The 19,171-nt window shown below is 39.2% G+C and overlaps 2 protein-coding genes across 11 annotated transcripts in view; both read right to left on the bottom strand.

Moving 5' to 3' along the window:
* Positions 1 to 7,765, bottom strand: part of LOC133544542 (ral GTPase-activating protein subunit beta-like) — a 108,268-nt gene extending 100,503 nt beyond the window's left edge. For 5 of the 9 annotated variants that reach the window (XM_061889990.1, XM_061889992.1, XM_061889993.1 and 2 more), the window contains exons 1-2: positions 7,590 to 7,765; positions 534 to 752 (exon numbers count right to left, since the gene is read on the bottom strand). In XM_061889990.1, the coding sequence (XP_061745974.1) occupies positions 534 to 710 (177 nt within the window). In that variant the 5' untranslated portion in view covers positions 711 to 752; positions 7,590 to 7,765. The remainder of the gene's footprint in view (positions 1 to 533; positions 753 to 7,589) is intronic. The other 4 variants (XM_061889995.1, XM_061889997.1, XM_061889998.1 and 1 more) reach the window with 1 other exon arrangement.
* Positions 7,766 to 17,537: 9,772 nt separating this feature from the next.
* Positions 17,538 to 19,171, bottom strand: part of vwa1 (von Willebrand factor A domain containing 1) — a 44,203-nt gene continuing 42,569 nt past the window's right edge. For both annotated transcript variants that reach the window (XM_061888961.1, XM_061888962.1), the window contains one exon: positions 17,538 to 17,955. In XM_061888961.1, coding sequence (XP_061744945.1) covers positions 17,927 to 17,955 — 29 coding nt within the window. In that variant the 3' untranslated portion in view covers positions 17,538 to 17,926. The remainder of the gene's footprint in view (positions 17,956 to 19,171) is intronic.

Here is a 19,171-nt window from a genome sequence, read left to right as displayed (position 1 = left end):
AACAAAAATTAACTTTCACACTTTTTGCACTTGAGTAACTTCTCTATGACTTCAGCTCCAAACTTTTTCTATTTTGATGTTTCCATGCTGCCACAAGTGGTGGAAAATGATAATACAACTGAGTAGTACTGCAGTCCCTATAGTACGGACCACACCTAAGAAACTCTAGGGGGTGCTCGCGGCCCAACCATGGTCAAGAAACACTGCTATAGACAGTTAGAAGTGCCGCTATGCCACGTGAATGCAACCCAGCAACCTTGATGACAGTTTTAAAGTCAAACCAAAAAGAGCCAGCGTGGCAGCTTTGTGTCAATTTTGCAACTTTTTCTGGTAGCATTTCACTTGTATGCTTTTATTGTACTCTTTATGTTAATTTCACATTTAAAATGTCCCGCAGGCCTTAAAAAAATTAGCTGCAGGCTGCAAATGGCCCCTGGTCCACACTTTGGACAGCCCTGTTATACTGTATCTCATTATGGAATCAGAAGTGTAAATTCCAGCATGAAGGCGTTAAAAAAATGTATTCCTCTCACCTCCTTGTCTGTCTTGAGGATGTTCTCAGTGGCCACGGGGCTCACGGCCGTGCACAGAGGCTTGACCACGGCGTTGGCCACCTCCGTGCCCACGTTGGTAGGATAGGCGTGCAGCACGCTGAGGTGGCCCTGGTCGCTCTGCACCACCAGCTGCAGCGAGCGCCACTCCGAGTACATGGTTGACGGCGTTGCGATTCTACTCGCACCTTCTGCGCCCTCCTGCGGACACGCGGGTTCAAAGGTCAAGCAGGCACAGACGAGCATCTTATGCCATTTCTTTTCAAGAACCCGTTGCAAGAGTTTGACACAACTTTGAACACGGACATGCTAATCCCTGCTTGTATCGCAAGGCACATGAAGATTGTAACGCCCTGCTTCCTGGTCTCCCTGACCAAAACAGAAGGCAGGCACACATTACACCAGTTTTAAAAACTCTGCATTGGCTTCCCATGTGTTGCAGGATCCATTTACAGACCCTGTTTCCATATGAGTTGGGAAATTGTGTTAGATGTACAAGCCCTGTTTCCATATGAGTTGGGAAATTAGATGTAAATATAAACGGAATACAATGATTTGCAAATCCTTTTCAACCCATATTCAATTGAATATGGGTTGAGACAAGATATTCGATGTTCAAACTCAAACTTTATTTTTTTTTTGCAAATAATAACTTAGAATTTCATGGCTGCAACACGTGCCAAAGTAGTTGGAAAATGGCATGTTCACCACTTTGCGTCGATAACAATCTAGATCAGGGGTGTCAAACATACGGCCTGCGGGCTGGAACAGGCCCGCAAACCAGTTTCATCCAGCCCGCGGGATGAGTTTGCTCGGTCTAAAAATTAGTTCAAATTTTTGAATGAAAGAAACCGCTGTTCTAAATGTGTCCACTAGATGTCGCAATAGCATTTATTTGTATCTTTGCAGATGATGCTCCATATGTAAAAGAAAAAATAAACCACGTTAGTACATCAGTCGAGGAAAATGAGCAAACTACATAAATAACATCCAGTAATTTGATTTTGATATAATTTTTGAATCATGATGAGATTGAAAATTAACACCAGTGTGTTGACTGATGAACATTATCACATAATTTATTCAAAAAGTATAAATAACAGCAAATAAAAATAGAATACTATAAACCGTAACATGGAAATGAAAAAAACAAAACAACATTTGTACATTTTCAGAATGTGCTTGTTCTATTTTTAAACAAAGAAAACAATCTAAAGTTGTCTTTATTTTTAAGTTATTGTGGCGTGATTTTACCAGTCCGGCCCTCTTGGGAGTTCATTTTTCCCCGTGTGGCCCCCGATCTAAACTGAGTTTGACACCCCTGGTCTAGATGGTTCGCATCCCCTTTAGTCCGGATGACACGATGTCGAATATTTCCAAAAACAATTTGAAATGTGGACTCGTCAGACCACAGAACACTTTTCAACTTTGCATCAGTCCATCTTAGATGATCTCGGGCCCAGAGAAACCGGCAGCGTTTCTGGATGTTGTTGATAAATGGCTTTCGCTCTGCATAGTAGAGCTTTAACTTGCACTTACAGATATAGCGACGAACTGTATTCAGTGACAGTGGTTTTCTGAAGTGTTTCCTAGCCCATGTGGTGATATCCTTTAGAGATTGATGTCGGTTTTTGATACAGTGTCGTCTGAGGGATCGAATGTCACGATCATTAAATGTTGGTTTCTGGCCATGCCGCTTACATGGAGTGATTTCTCCAGATTCTCTGAACCTTTTGATGATATTATGGACCGTAGATGTTGAAATCCCAAAATTTCTTGCAATTGCACTTTGAGAAACGTTGTTCTTAAACTATTTGACTATTTGCTCACGCAGTTGTGGACAAAGGGGTGTACTTCGCCACATCCTTTCTTGTGAAAGACTGAGCATTTTTTGGGAAGCTGTTTTTATACCTAATCATGGCACCCATCTGTTCCCAATTAGCCTGCACACCTGTGGGATGTTCCAAATAAGTGTTTGATGACATACTTAGTATCGCAGGTAACTAGGACTGTTTTGTGTATTGTTTTTACTTTATGGAAAAAATATTGAGATATATATAGTATATCGGCATTCAGCACATGGAGCGGAAAACACAACCCAAAATTGTAGGCTTCCTCACGCGACGAAGCCGGCCTACTTCCCCGCAGACCGTAGTCTATTGCCCCCCCAGGCTGTAGTGGCAGCGATGAGATTGAGACGTGATGGCGACAGGCCGAGAGTTACACGGTCCCTTACACCCACCCACCCCCTTCCTCCTGGAGAGACACCACCTTAACTAACACATTTTCTGGGGGAAACACTGTATCTGATATATCGTATTTCCTTGAATTGCCGCTGGGGCGCCAATTAATTTAAAACCTCTTCTCACTCCTGCGCTTACCAAAGGCATGCGGTAAAAGTAAGCATGCGCTAATAATTTTAAAACCTCTTCTCACTCCGGCACTTACCAAAGGTATGCAGTAAAAATTTGAGTGTGATGTAAGCTTGGACATTAAATCCTACTGAATAGCTCTCAATCTTCTTCCTTTTATGCTATTTCAAATTACCGGTATTGAAATCAGCCTCCTTCATTTTGAAAATGATGACAGGGGAAGTGTCACCCGTGACGTCACGAGTTTGACCAGGCGGTAATACCAAGCATGCGCTAATTATTTTGGGAAGCGAGTTTGACCCGGCAGTAATTCAAGGCAGGCACATACTATATGCCCTGCGGCAATTCAAGGAAATACGGTATCTAATATATCACAAGAGCTTTAGAACTTTGTTATAAAAATCTCCTTCCGCATCTGTCCCTGACACAAGCATTTCAGGCCGGCTGCTCTGGAAACGCTCCCCACCCCTACTGCTTTGTGCCCCGTCTTGAACTGCTGTGACATAGATGACCATAGTAACTAGTAGGGGTGTAACGGTACGTGTATTTGTATTAAACTGTTTCGGTACGGGGGTTTCGGTTCGGTTCGGAGGTGTACCGAACAAGTTTCCATACGGACATATTAAGTAGCGTACTGCACATTGTGTAAACAATACACACCGAGGCAACACACGGCATGTTAGCAGCGGCCGGGCTACGATAGACCTCTTTTCACCGGATATGTCCTCTTTTGCGAAGCTGTCCGGGTGGAGTTTCTTAAATGCCTCAAATGTCCAGCATTTTAAGTTAGGGTTGCGTATATTTTCAATGTACGTTTAAAGTTAAGAAGGGGTTAAAAAGAAAACAAATTGTGCACGCAGCAGCATTTGTGAGGGTGGGGCAGAGACAGAGAGAGCGAGAGAGTTATAATAAATGCGCATGCGTCGCCAGGCTCTACTTTTTACCCATAGATTTATCAGATTTTATTTTTTATTATCTATAGCAGGGGTGTCAAAAGTTTTCCCCGGAAGCCACTTGCGGCCCACAGCTAATGTTTTAAAGCAGTGATTCGCAACCTTTTTTCAGTGATGTACCCCCTGTGAACATTTTTTTAATTCACGTACCCCCTAATCAGAGCAAAGCATTTTTGGTTGAAAAAAAGAGATAAAGAAGTAAAATACAGCACTATATATTAAATTGTAAAACAGTGCAAAATATTTCTAATTTGTAGTGGTCTTTCTTGAACTATTTGGAAAAAAAGATATAAAAATAACTAAAAAGTTGTTGAAAAATAAACAAGTGATTCAATTATAAATAAAGATTTCTACACATAGAAGTAATCATCAACTTAAAGTGCCCTCTTTGGGGATTGTAATAGAGATTCATCTGGATTCATGAACATAATTCTAAACATTTCTTCACAAAAAAAGAAATCTTTAACATCAATATTTATGGAACATGGCCACAAAAAAATCTAGCTGTCAACACTGACTATTGCATTACTTTTCACAGTTTATGAACTTACATCCATAGTTTGTTGAAGTATTATCCAATAAATATATTTACATAAAGGATTTTTGAATTGTTGGTATTTTTAGAATATTTAAAAAAAATGTCACGTACCCCTTGGCATACATTCAAGTACCCCCAATTGAGAAACACTGTTTTAAAGACACACAGCACATTCTAAAAATACTATTAAAATAAATCAAAAACATAAACACAAGTAAAATAAAAAAGCTTAAAGGCTAAATGTAATTTAGAAAAAGTTGCAACGTGTGAATGTGAGTGTGAATGTTGTCTATCTGTGTTGGCCCTGCGATGAAGTGACGACTTATCCAGGGTGTACCCCGTCTTCCGCCCTATTGCAGCTGAGATAAGCGCCAGCGCCCCCCGCGACCCCAAAAGGGAATAAGTGGTAGAAAATGGATGGATGGATGCAACATTGACTAATAAAACAAAGCTGTTTTTTTTTCTTTCAAACTGTCATTGCTCAAAACATAATATTGAGTCAAAATCAATGTTATTATGAATTACTGACCTATCCAAGGTTCCCATTACTTCACATCAAATATTCTACTAAGAAAAATATATTTTTTGGAAGACTTTGCAAATTTGGTAAATAAATAACCAAAAAATGTATATTTTGTTGTTTTCTTACTGTACCGAAAATGAACCGAACTGTGACTTCTGAACCGAGGTACGAACCGAAGCGAAATTTTTGTGTACCATTACCCCTAGTAACTAGTATATAATGCAAAAGCGCAGATTCCAACCATTGAAATACTTTGCATAGTTCATAACCTACGGTCATTTGAAAACATCACTGCACATTATAATGGCAGCTACAATTTCAATCTTAAGGTCTAAAAAAATTGATTTGGGAATGTCCGGCGGGCCAGATTGTAAAGCTTAACGGGCAACATGCGGCCCCCGGGCCTTAACTTGCCTAGGTTTAAGGGGTTATCCGGCTTAGTGTAGACATTGCCTTTGCACCTCCTGGTACCCCAGCACCTCCAAACCCTCAAATCTAAACTCCAAACATCCCAGAACAAGCTAGTCCGGTTACTTTTAGACCTCCACCCCAGATCACACCTCACTCCAACCCACTTCTCCAAAGTGGGCTGGCTCAAGGTGGAGGACAGAGTAAAACAACTCGCAATGAGCCTAATCTATAAAATCCGCTACACCTCCCTAATACCGAAGTAAATGTCAAACTACTTCCTTAACGTAATTGGCCACCATAACCAGTACACCACGGGGAGCTCCACAAACCACGTTAAACCCAGATTCCGATCTAACAAAGGTCTTAACTCATTCTCTTTCTATGCCACATCAATGTGGAATGCACTCCCAACAGGTATAAAAGTAAGTGCATCTCTATATTCCTTCAAAACCGCTCTAAAACAACACCTCCAGGCAAATTCAACCCTTTACTAATACCCTCCTCCATTCACATCCCATCTCCCAGGATTATAAATAACCTAATGTAAATAATCAAATGTACTTCTAATGTATATACTTGTTCTTATGCTATCTGAACTCACTATGTTCTCTGCTCGCTGTACATATCCTACTAAGTACCGTATTTTTTGGAGTATAAGTCGCACCTGACAAAAATTTATAAAAAAAGAAGGAAAAAAACATATAAGTCGCACTGGAGTATAAGTCGCATTTTTGGGGGAAATGTATTTGATAAAACCCAACACCAAGAATAGACATTTGAAAGGCAATTTAAAATAAATAAAGAATAGAGAACAACAAGCTGAATAAGTGTACGTTATATGACGCATAAATAACCAACTGAGAGGTGCCTGGTATCTTAACGTAACACATTATGGTAAGAGTCATTCAAATAACTATAAAATATATATATCATGCTATACGTTTACCAAACAATTTGTCAGTCCTAATCGCTAAATCCCATGAAATCTTATACGTCTAGTCTCTTACGTGAATGAGCTAAATAATATTATTTGATTTTTTAATCATTTCACATATAAGTCGCTCCTGAGTATAAATCGCACCCCTGGCCAAACTATGAAAAAAACAGCGACTTATAGTCCGAAAGATACAGTAAGACATACACTATTTCAATGTCCATTTCTCTGTTGATGCAATTGTTGATGACTGAAGTACTGATATCAACCAAAGCTCCCCATCCCACCCCCCAGATTGTGAATAATTCAATATATATACTATGATAATTAACCTGTGTGATGACTGTATTATGCTGATAGTATATATTTGTACCACAAAGTGATTAACGTGGACCCCGACTTAAACAAGTTGACAAATGTATTCGGATGTTACCATTTAGTGGTCAATTGTACGGAATATGTACTGAACTGTACAATCTACTAATAAAAGTATCAATCAATCAATCAATCAGCTTGTCTCACAACCAGCCAATGAGGTGTCAAGTTTGCAGTCATGTGACATGGGTCAACAGGAAGTGAGTCTGGAGTTTTGAGGTAGAAATCGGATTTATGGCTATTTTATAGTTATTTTGAAAAGAAATAGCAACAAAATAATCCTTGGTAGCCGTTATGAGATCAGAATAATTTACATTTACACAAATATTACTATATTGGTAAGAACTATTCTGAAACATTTGTATTGGAAATATTCCTAAAGGTGGTTCCACATCCCCATGCTTTGACAGTGATATCACTCTTTTGAATGATGACTTGTTTAAAAATGACTTCGTAGCAAAGACACATGACAAGTAAGAATGAAAAAGAATCGTGTCAGCGCATAAGGATCTGGTATTAGCGGTATCGACATGTCAGTATGATCTGCACACATTATGTCCGATCCAGTTGGAAAGACCGCTAGATGGTAGTTTGACAAGAGGTCGCTGTGTGTTAAACCGTGCAAATAACGCAATTAAACGGTGGCAATAATACGATGAATAATACGATTAGCCTGAATGCTAGCAATGTTAGCTTCCTGCTGCTAGCTAGCCTGGACATCATAACATTGTAGCGTTGGCCGCTGCTCCAACACGTGAAACGTCACAAAATGATTTAATCGATGAGTTAAAAAGGAGAATAAAACCCAAGCGGCCGTTTATTGGACAAATTTAGCCCTAATGGATGACATTTAGCTGCCGCGGCTGCTAGCTTAACGCCGGGACTATAGCCCGCTCATCCGCATGCTCAAATTGTCTTTTCTCTTCCGTTACCTGGACCAAGGGTGACCGTCATCATGCGGGCCTTGACATACGCGCGGTTTGTGCTCTCAGACCACCATCTTTTCTGCAATGTCAAAGCTGGCTTGGGATATTACACTTTGATGACACGGGAAACACGCTGTCTGATGCAAAGCGCCCCCCGCTGGTGGGCAGGGGAACTGCAGCAGCTCTGCGCTGCCCAGCCAATGCAGTCAACTGAGGTGGTGCCCCCTAACGGTTGTCAATAGGGCTACACGTCTAGGCTATCTTCATTTCCATTTTGATGGGCCTGCTACCTGAGGACGACACATCTTGTCTATCTTCATTTCCATTTTGATGGGCCATCGATCTAAAAAATGAGCTTAAGAGCTAGCCTAAAACGTTAGCATGCTATTAGCATGCTAATGTGAGGCGTTGGCACATACTTGCCAACCTTGAGACCTACGATTTCGGGAGGTGGGGCGTGGTCTGGGGTGGGGCTGAGGCGTGGTTGGGGCGGGGGGCGTGGTTAAGAGGGGTGGCGTATAATTCACCAAGTCCAGTATTTCATATATATATATATATATATATATATATATATATGAAATACTTGACTTTCAGTAAATTCTAGCTATATATATTTATTTTATTATATATATAAATAAAATAAATATTGATTTTCCGACGGCACCTATCAAATACACAGTAATAAAAACACAGTTTTTCTACAATTCCGTCAGTCTACCCCAGGGCAGCTGTGGCTACTGATGTAGCTTACCACCACCAGCTGTGAATGAATGTTGAGTCCCACTTCTCTGTGAGCGCTTTGAGTGTCTAGAAAAGCGCGATATAAATCTAAGTTATTTTACTAACTGTACTGTGCTTGCTGGTTACTAAAAAAAACAAAACTCTTACCTTTCACTATTTGAGTAACCTTTGTTCTGCTATTTGTGTATCGGCAAGCGATCTCCGAGTCCGGGAACATCCTTCCCGGATTTCTTGTAGACATCCACAAATGAGAACGGGATGCTGCTTCCAGCTATCAGCATAGCCATCTTTGTCTCAGCATAAGATACACAATCGGGTCTCCATTTTGCGAGGTGGGCCATAATACTGGGTTGTGAATGATGCTGCAGTCCTGGGTTCAATCCCAGGCTCAGGATCTTTCTGTGTGGGGTTTGCATGTTCTCCCCGTGAATGCGTGGGTTCCCTCCGATTACCTGCGGCTTCCTCCCATTTCCAAAGACATGCACCTGGGGATAGGTTGATTGGCAACACTAAATTGGCCCTAGTGTGTGAATGTGAGTGTGAATGTTGTCTGTCTATCTGTGTTGGCCCTGCGATGAGGTGGCGACTTGTCCAATCCGCCCGATTGTAGCTGAGATAGGCGCCAGTGCCCCCCGCGACCCCAAAAGGGAATAAGCGGTAGAAAATGGATGGATGGATGGATGGATGGAACGATGCTGCGCTGCGGACGCTTTGTGCTTCGCTGACCATTCATGGCTGAATATCCGTTCGTCCGCCATGTTCAATGGAGAAGTCTGTTCGACAAAATTTATAGGCAACATACCCCTTCCCCTTCGAACTATCCTGGATGAACTGAAATTCTTGTTTCCAATCGTTTTAGAACTTCCAAGCGTATTTCTTCATTTTGCTCGTCGACTGTGTAATATATTGGGTTGGAGTCAATAATCAGGCGACGTGATGAAGTTACATCTCTTTACTGTGGGCTTCAGAACAGACTCCCTAATGCATGTTCCTTGACTGCACTTAAATGTAGAATATATTTACATTCTATTCTATGTACAGTAGATGGCAGTAGTGTCATCCGCTTGAATTTCGGGAGATTTTCAGGAGAAACTTTGTCCCGGGAGGTTTTCGGGAGAGGCGCTGAATTTCGGGAGTCTCCTGGAAAATCTGGGAGGGTTGGCAGGTATGCGTTGGCATAGCTCCAAGATGGTGCCACGTATCCAAATCAATGAGTTTTATGTTTATCCGTATAAAATTTGCTTAAAAGCTAGCCTAAAACGTTAACATGCTAACATTAGCGTGCTACTTTGAGACGTTGGCATAGGTCCAAGATGGCGCCACGCATCCAAATCCATGAGTTTTAGATTTATCCGTACAAAATTAGCTTGAAAGCTAGCCTAAGACGATAGCATGCTAACATTAACATGCTAATGTGAAATATTGGCATAGCTCCAAGATGGTGCCATATATCCAAATCAATGAGTTTTAGGTTTATCTGTATAAAATTAGCTTAAGAGCTAGCCTAAAACGTTAGCATGCTAACATTAGCATGCTAATGTGTGACGTTGGCATAGGTCCAAGATGGCGCCACGTATCCAAATCCATGAGTTTTAGGGTTATCCTTACAAAGTGAGCTCAAGAGTTAGCCTAAGACGTTAGCATGCTAACATTAGCATGCTAATGTGAGACGTTGGCATAGTTTCAAGACGGCGCCACGTATCCAAATCCATGAGTTTTAGGTATATCCGTACAAAATGAGCTAAAGACATAGCCTAAAACATTAGCATGCTAATTTTTGACTTTGAAATAGCTTCAAAAGGTCGCCACATATCTAAATACATGAGTTTTAGGTTTATCCGTACAAAATGAGCTCAAGAGCTAGCCTAAGACGTTAGCATGCTAACATTAGCATGCTAATGTGATACGTTGGCATAGTTTGAAGATGGTGCCACGTATCCAAATCCATGAGTTTTCGGTTCATCCGTACAAAATAAGCTTAAGAGCTAGCCTAAAATGTTAGTATGCTAACATTAGCATGCTAATGTGAGACGTTGGCATAGCTCCAAGATGGTGCCACGTATCCAAATCCATGAGTTTTAGGCTTATCCCTACAAAATGAGCTCAAGAGCTAGCCTAAAATGTTAGCATATTAACATTAGCATGCTAATGTGAGACGTTGGCATAGTTTCAAGATGGTGCCATGTATCCAAATCCATGAGTTTTAGGTTTATCCGAACAAAATGAGCTTTAGAGCTAGCCTAAAACATTAGCATGCTATTATGAGACTTTAGCATAGCTCCAAGAGGTCGCCACGTATCCAAATCCATGAGTTTTAGTTTTATCCGTACAAAATGAGCGTAAGAGCTAGCCTAAAATGTTAGTATGCTAACATTAGCATGCTAATGTGAGACGTTGGCATAGCTCCAAGATGGTGCCACATATCCAAATCCATGAGTTTTAGGCTTATCCCTACAAAATGAGCTCAAGAGCTAGCCTAAAATGTTAGCTTGCTAACATTAGCATGCTAATGTGAGACATTCGCCTAGTTTCAAGATGGCGCCACGTATCCAAATCCATGAGTTTTAGGTTTATCCGTGCAAATGAGCTTTCGAGCTAGCGTAAAACATTAGCATGCTATTATGAGACTTTGGCATAGCTCCAAGAGGTCGCCACGTATCCAAATCCATGAGTTTTAGTTTTATCCGTACAAAATGAGCGTAAGAGCTAGCCTAAAATGTTAGTATGCTAACATTAGCATGCTAATGTGAGACGTTGGCATAGCTCCAAGATGGTGCCACATATCCAAATCCATGAGTTTTAGGCTTATCCCTACAAAATGAGCTCAAGAGCTAGCCTAAAATGTTAGCTTGCTAACATTAGCATGCTAATGTGAGACATTCGCCTAGTTTCAAGATGGCGCCACGTATCCAAATCCATGAGTTTTAGGTTTATCCGTGCAAATGAGCTTTCGAGCTAGCGTAAAACATTAGCATGCTATTATGAGACTTTGGCATAGCTCCAAGAGGCCGCCACGTATCCAAATCCATGAGTTTTAATTTTAGCCGTACAAAATGAGCAAAAGAGCTAGCCTAAAACGTTAGTATGCTAACATTAGTATGCTAATGTGAGACGTTGGCATAGCTCCAAGATGGCGACACGTATCCAAATCCATGAATTTTAGGCTTATCCCTACAAAATGAGCTTTAGAGCTAGCCTAAAATGTTGGCATGCTAACATTAGCATGCTAAAGTGAGGCGCCACGTATCCAAATCCATGAATGTTAGATTTATCAGTACAAAATTAACTTAAGAGCTGAATTTATTGTGGAGGTCGGGAGTGAAACCAAGTGCCCTCCATCCCAGCCATTTTCTACCACTTATTCCCTTTATGGTCGCGGGGGGAGGGCGCTTTTGCCTATCTTAGCTACAATCAGGCGGAAGGCGGCGTAAACCCCGGACAAGTCACCACCTCATCGCAAGGCCAACACAGTGGTCACAGAAAAATGTTCAGGGTTTTGTGGCTTTTTGTCAGCATTGGCTAAAAAGATAGCAAAAAATGTTAGCATGCTAAAATAGGAAAGGATAGCATCCTTCAACAATTGCGCTAAGTATCAAAATTCATGATTGTTAGCTCGAAACAAAAACATTTGCTAAATGTTTTTATGCTGCCAGTTAAAAAGCTAATTTTTTATTAGCGTTGGCTAAAAATCTAGCACAAAATGTTAGAATGCTAACGTCAGAATGCTAAAATAAAAAACGATAACCTAATTCAAAGATGGCGGCAAGTATAAAAATGCATTATTATTAACTGGAAACAAAAACATTTGCTAAATGTTAGCATGATAAAAATGTTTCGTAACTTTTTAGCTAATTTTCTCATCAGCTAAAAAGCAATTTTTCATTAGCTTTGGCTAAAAACCTAGCATAACATGTTAGCATGCTAACGTTAGTATGCTAAAATAAAAGACGATAGCCTACTTCAAAGATGGCGGCAAGTATTAAAATTCATGATAGTGAGCTTGAAACAAAAACATTCGCTAAATGTTAATATGCAAAAATTTTTTGGTGCTTTTTAGCTAATTTTCTTGTCAGCCAAAAAGCATTTTTTTTATTAGCGTTGGCTAAAAACCTAGCATAAAATGTTAGCATGCTAACATTAGTATGCTAAAATAAAAGACGATAGCATACTTCAAAGATGACGGCAAGTATAAAAATGAATGATTGTTAGCTCGAAAAAAAACATTCGCTAAACGTTGACATGCTAACCTATTTTTCCAGCCTTTTAGAAATTTTTTTTTTTTTTTAGCTAAAAAGTAAATTTTTTTGTTAGTATTAGCTAAAAACCTAGCATAAAATGTTAGAATGCTAATGTTAGTATGCTAAAAGAAAAGACAATAGCCTACTTCAAAGATGACGGCAAGTATAAAAATTCAGGTTTGTTAGCTCGAAACAAAAACATGTGTTTAATGTTAGCATGCTAACATTTTTTGCCGGCTTTTTAGTTAATTTTCTTATCAGCTAAAAAGCTACTTTTTTGTTAGCATTAGCTAAAAACCTAGCATAAAATGTCAACATGCTGACATTAGTATGCTAAAATAAAAGACGATAACCCTACTTCAAAGATTGCGTCAAGTATAAAAATTCAACATTGTTGGCTCGAACAAAGCCTTTGCTAAACGTTAGCATGCTAACATATTTTGCTAGCTTTATAGCAAAATTTTCTTGTCAGCTAAAAAGCTATTTTATTAACTTTGGCTACAAAACCTAGCATAAAATGTTAGCATGCTAATGTTAGTATGCTAAAATTAAAGACGATAGCCTACTTCAAATATGGCGGAAAGTATTAAAATTCTTGATAGTTAGCTCGAAACAAAAACATTTGCTATACGATAGCATGCTATCATTTTTTGCTAGCTTTTTAGCTAATTTTCTTATCAGCTTAAAAGCAAATTTTATGTTAGCGTTGGCTAAAAACATAGCATAAAATGTTAGAATGCTAACGTTAGTATACCTCGAAAACTCACCTGGGCAGAGCTCTGGAGAGCTGAACCTCTACGCACAAAATTTCTCATCCAGTCTGTGTACGATGTCCTCCCATGCCCCGCCAACCTGCACACCTGGGGCCTAGCAGACACTCCGGAGTGCAAACTGTGCCAGAGGAGGGGCACCTTGGAGCACATCCTGAGTTGTTGCCCAAAGGCACTAGAGGAGGGGCGGTATCGCTGGCGCCACGACCAAGTTTTAAAAGCCCTGGCGGATTCTATCTGCGCAGCGATACATAACAGCAAGTCCCAGGCCGCCCCGAAGCTGTCAATCACCTTCATCAGAGCAGGACAGAAGGCAAACCGCAAGCCCAACTTCTCAGGAGGGCTCCTCGTCACTGCTCGTGACTGGCAGCTCCATGTTGACTTGGGAAGGCAACTGAAGTTCCCGGCCAACATCGCTACCACGTCACTCCGCCCAGAAATGGTGTTAACATCGGAGTCAACCAAGCAAGTGGTGCTACTGGAGCTGACTGTCCCTTGGGAGGAGCGGATTGACGAAGCAAATGAGCGAAAGAGGTCCAAATACGCTGAGCTCACTGCAGAGTGTCGGAGTAACGGCTGGAGAGCCCGCTGCGAACCAGTCGAAATTGGGTGCAGGGGTTTTGCTGGTCACTCACTACAGCGTGTGTTCAGAATCCTTGGCATTAGAGGACTGCAATCCAGAAAAGCCACCAAGAACATCCTTGAGGCCGCAGAAAAAGCCTCCCGGTGGCTGTGGATCCGTAGGGGGGGATCCGTGGTGCGCTACTTGGACACAGGCCGGGGTCTGATCACCCCCGGCTGGGTCGCCCGGGCGAGGGTGTCTGATGATTAAAGACCCGAAACACCCTATGACCCCGGGTTTATCACTGATGACGTGTCCAAGCATCACCGTGAGGTGTATTCAAGTTCTAAAATAAAAAAAGAAGATAGCCTCCTTCGAAGATGGTGGAAAGCATAAAAATTAATTAATGTTAGCTCGAAACAAAAACACTCGCTAAACGTTAGCATGTTATTATTTTTTATGGACTTTTTTGCTAATTGTGTGTTTACATCTAACAATCATGAATCTTGATACTTGGTGCCATCTTTGAAGTATCTTAAATGAGCCTTTTTATAAGATTGTCTCTTATATTAGCATTATCATGAGCATTATTTGAAAAAAAAAAAACATAGCTAAACGACAGCATGCTAACATTTTGCTAACATTTTAGAAAGTGTTCTATGTTTACACTTAACAATAAATGATAAATGGGTTGTACTTGTATAGCGCTTTTCTACCTTCAAGGTACTCAAAGCGCTTTGACACTACTTCCTCATTTACCCATTCACACACACATTCACACACTGATGGAGGGAGCTGCCATGCAAGGCGCCAACCAGCACCCATCAGGAGCAAGGGTGAAGTGTCTTGCTCAGGACACAACGGATGTGACGAGGTTGGTACTAGGTGGGATTTGAACCAGGGACCCTCGGGTTGCACACGGCCACTCTCCCCCTGCGACACGCCGTCCCAATCATGAATTGATACTTGGTGCCATCTTTGAAGTATCTTAAATGAGCATTTTTATAAGATCGTCTCTTATGTAAGCATTATTTTAAGCATTATTCAAAAAAATAGATAAATGTCAGCATTCTAACACTTTTTGCTAACCTTTAGCTATTTTTTTTGTTTACACCTATAAATGATTAAAAAAAACGATACTTGGCGCCATCTTTAAAAAAAATGCTAATGTATCTTACATTAGCATTATTATAAGGTTGTCTTTTATATTAGCCTTATTAGAAACATTATCAAAAAAATTGCTAAATGTCACCATGCTAACATTTTTTGCTAGCTTTTTAGCTTTAAGCGATGATATTACGGACCTTTGACCCTTTAGGCGGTACTGCATCAAAAACCGACATCAGTGTGTAAAGGATATCACTGCATGGGCTCAGGAACACTTCATAAAACCACTGTCAGTAACTACAGTTGGTTGCTACATCTGTAAGTGCAAGTTAAAACTCTGCTATGCAAAGCAAAACCCATTTATCAACACCAAGGAACGCCGCCGGCTTCGCTAGGCCCGAGCTCATCTAAGATTGACTGATGCAAAGTGAAAAAGTGTACTGTGGTCTGACGAGTCCACATTTCAAATTATATTTGGAAACTGTGGACGTGGTGTCCTCCGGAACAAAAAGGAAAATAACCATCCGGATTGTATACGTATAGGCGCAAAGTTCAAAAGCCAGCATCTGTGATGGTATGGGGGTGTATTAGTGCCCAAGGCATGGGTAACTTACACATCTGTGAAGGCACCATTAATGCTGAAAGGTCATACAGGTTTTTTAGCAACGTATGTTGTCATCCAAGCAATGTTATCATGGATGCCCCTGCTTATTTCAATGCCAAGCCACATGTCACAACAGCATGGTTTCGTAGTAAAAGAGTGCAGGTACTTTCCAGGCCCGCCTGCAGTCCAGACCTGTCTCCCATCGAAAATGTGTGCCGCATTATGAAGCGTAAAATACCACAGCCGAGACCCCGTAAAGTTGAACGACTAAAGCTCTACATAAAACAAGAATGAGAAAGAATTCCACTTTCAAAGCTTCAACAAGTAGTTTCCTCAGTTCTTAAACGTTTTTTTGAGTGTTGTTAAAAGAAAAGGTGATGTAACACAGTGGCGAAAATGCCCTTTTCCAACTACTTTGGTACGTGTTGCAGCCATGATATTCCAAGTTAATCATTATTTGCAAAAAAAAAATTAAGTTTATAAGTTTGAACATCAAATATCTTGTCTTTGTTGTGCATTCAATTGAATATGGGTTGAAAAGCATTTGCAAATCATTGTATTCCGTTTACATTTACATCCAACACAATTTCCCAACTCATACGGAAACAGGGTTTGTATGTCTGATTCTGATTCAAAAAAATTGATAAACGTCAGCATGCTAACATCTTTTACTAGCATCTAGCAATTGCTTTTGTTTATACCTATAAATCAAGCATGCTAATGTATCTTATATTAGCATTATTATAAGGTTGTCTTTTATATTAGCATTAATATAAACATTATTTAAAAAAGATATATATTATATTAGCATTATTATGGTCCTGAGCAGTCCTGGGTTCAATCCCGGGCTCGGGATCATTCTGTGTGGAGTTTGCATGTTCTCCCCGTGACTGCGTGGGTTCCCTCCGGGTTCTCCGGCTTCCTTCCACCTCCAAAGACATGCACCTGGGGATAGGTTGATTGGCAACACTAAATTAGCCCTAGTGTGTGAATGTGAGTGTGAATGTTGTCTGTCTATCTGTGTTGGCCCTGTGATGAGGTGGCGACTTGTCCAGGGTGTACCCCGCCTACCGCCTGAATGCGGCTGAGATAGGAGCCAGCGACCCCCCACGAGGGACAAGCGGTAGGAAATGGATGGATGAATAAACGTTATCTAAAAAAATAGCTAAACGTTAACACTCCAACATTGTTTTGTTCGGCGGAAGGCCCAAACTATTTTTTTGTTTACACGTATAAATCAAAAGAAACCAATACTTGGCGCCATCTTTAAAGTATGCTAATACATCTTATATTAGCATTATTATAAGGTTGTCTGTTATATTAGCATTATTATAAACATCATTTTAAAAATAGCTAAACGTCACCATGCTAACATTTTTAAGCGAATTGTTGAAATCTAACAATCATGAATTGTGATACATGGTGTCATCTTGGAAGTATGCCATTGTCTCTTATAGTAGCATTGTTATGAGAGTCTCTTATTTTAGATTATTATAGGCATTATTCAAAAATTTTATAAATGTTAAAATGCTACCATTTTTTGCTAGCTTTTTAAACAAAAGTTTATGTTTACGTCTAACAATCATGAATTTTGATACTTGGTATCATCTTTGAAGTCCCCTATATTAGCACGTTTATAAGATTATCTCTCATATTAGCATTATTATAAGCATTATTCAAAAAAATAGCTAAATAGCATGCTAACATTTGAGCAAAATTTGTGTATTTACAGCTAATAATCATGAACATTTTATACTTGGCGCCATCTTTGAAGTGTGCTACTGTCATTATTACTAACTGTATAATATAATATATATTACTATATATTTCATATATTTCATGGCTACTGATATGTAGCAAGATTATTTATTCAAATTTCAATCTCTTTTTTTTATGCAAGAGGAAAGTCCTGAGATAAATAAAATAACTTGGTAACTCCTACACAAAACATGTTTATTGCAAGCTGCTGTTAGAAATCAGAGGTCAACAAACACAATACCTTTTTTGCATTGACATGAGGTTTGTGGCTGCTGCCAGTAGGGGGCAGCAAAGCCTGACTTAGTAAGAGCCTTGAAATGACCACCAACAAAAGGATAATAATAAATATTAAAGACATATTTGTCATAAATTCAAGGTGTCTGGCCTGTTTGGTCATCACAAGCCAAATAGTCTCTTCTTGTCCTCGTTTTGGCGGACGACATGTTGTCCCGCAGCGCTCCTTTCAAAGCAAAAGCCCAGGACGGGCCAAGCGACGCGTCCTTCTCGGGAGCGTCATGGATGAAAGGTTCTTCTCTCTCACCTCCATGTTGGGTAGCCTAACGCTAGGACCGGGAGCCATAGGCCCGCCCCTCTGGAGGAGACAAAAGATGAACCCAATGACATCAAATACACCACTCCAAAGTTGTCATATATATATATATATATATATATATACATAAGAACACATATGAATGTATGTATGTATGTATGTATGTTTATATATATATATATATATATATATATATATATATATATATATATATATATATATATATATATATATACATATATATATACATACATACATGTGTTCATATGTATATATATGTATATATATATATATATATATATATATAAACATATGAGTAAGTACGTGTGTGTGTTTGTATATATATACATATATATATATACATACACACATGTGTTCATATGTATATATATATATATATATATATACACATATATATATATATATACACACATATATATATATATATACATACATGTGTTCATATGTATATATATATATACACATATATATATATATATATATATACACATATATATATATATATATATATACACACATATATATATATATACACACACATATATATATATATATATATATATATATATATATATATATATATATATATATATATATATATATATATATATATATATTAGGGCTACGAATCTTTGGGTGTCCCACGATTCGATTCGATATCGATTCTTGGGTCACGATTCGGTTCAAACTCGATTTTTTTTTCAATCCAACACGATTCTCGATTCAAATACGTTTTTTTTCCTGATTTAAAGGGATTCTCTATTCATTCAATACATAGGATTTCAGCAGGATCTACCCCAGTCTGCTGACATGCAAGTCGTAGAATTTTGTAAAAAGTTTTTATAATTGTAAAGGACAATATTTTATTAACTGATTGCATTAATGTAAATTTGTTTTAACTATTAAACGAACCAAAAATATGAATTATTTTATCTTTGTGAAAATATTGGACACGATGTGTTGTCAAGCTTATGAGATACGATGCAAGTGTAAGCCACTGTGACACTATTGTTCTTTTTTTAAAATGTTATAAATGTCTAATGTTAATGTCAATGAGGGATTTTTAATCACTGCTATGCTGAAATTAATTATAACTAATATTGATACTGTTGTTGATAATATACATTTTTGTTTCACTACTTTTGGTTTGTTCCGTGTCGTGTTTGTGTCTCCTCTCAATTGCTCTGTTTATTGCAGTTCTGAGTGTTGCTGGGTCAGGTTTGGATTTGGAATTGGA

Source organism: Nerophis ophidion, linkage group LG27 (assembly GCF_033978795.1).
Source record: "Nerophis ophidion isolate RoL-2023_Sa linkage group LG27, RoL_Noph_v1.0, whole genome shotgun sequence".
NCBI lineage: Eukaryota > Metazoa > Chordata > Actinopteri > Syngnathiformes > Syngnathidae > Nerophis > Nerophis ophidion.
This window is presented reverse-complemented; position numbering and strand designations above follow the sequence as displayed.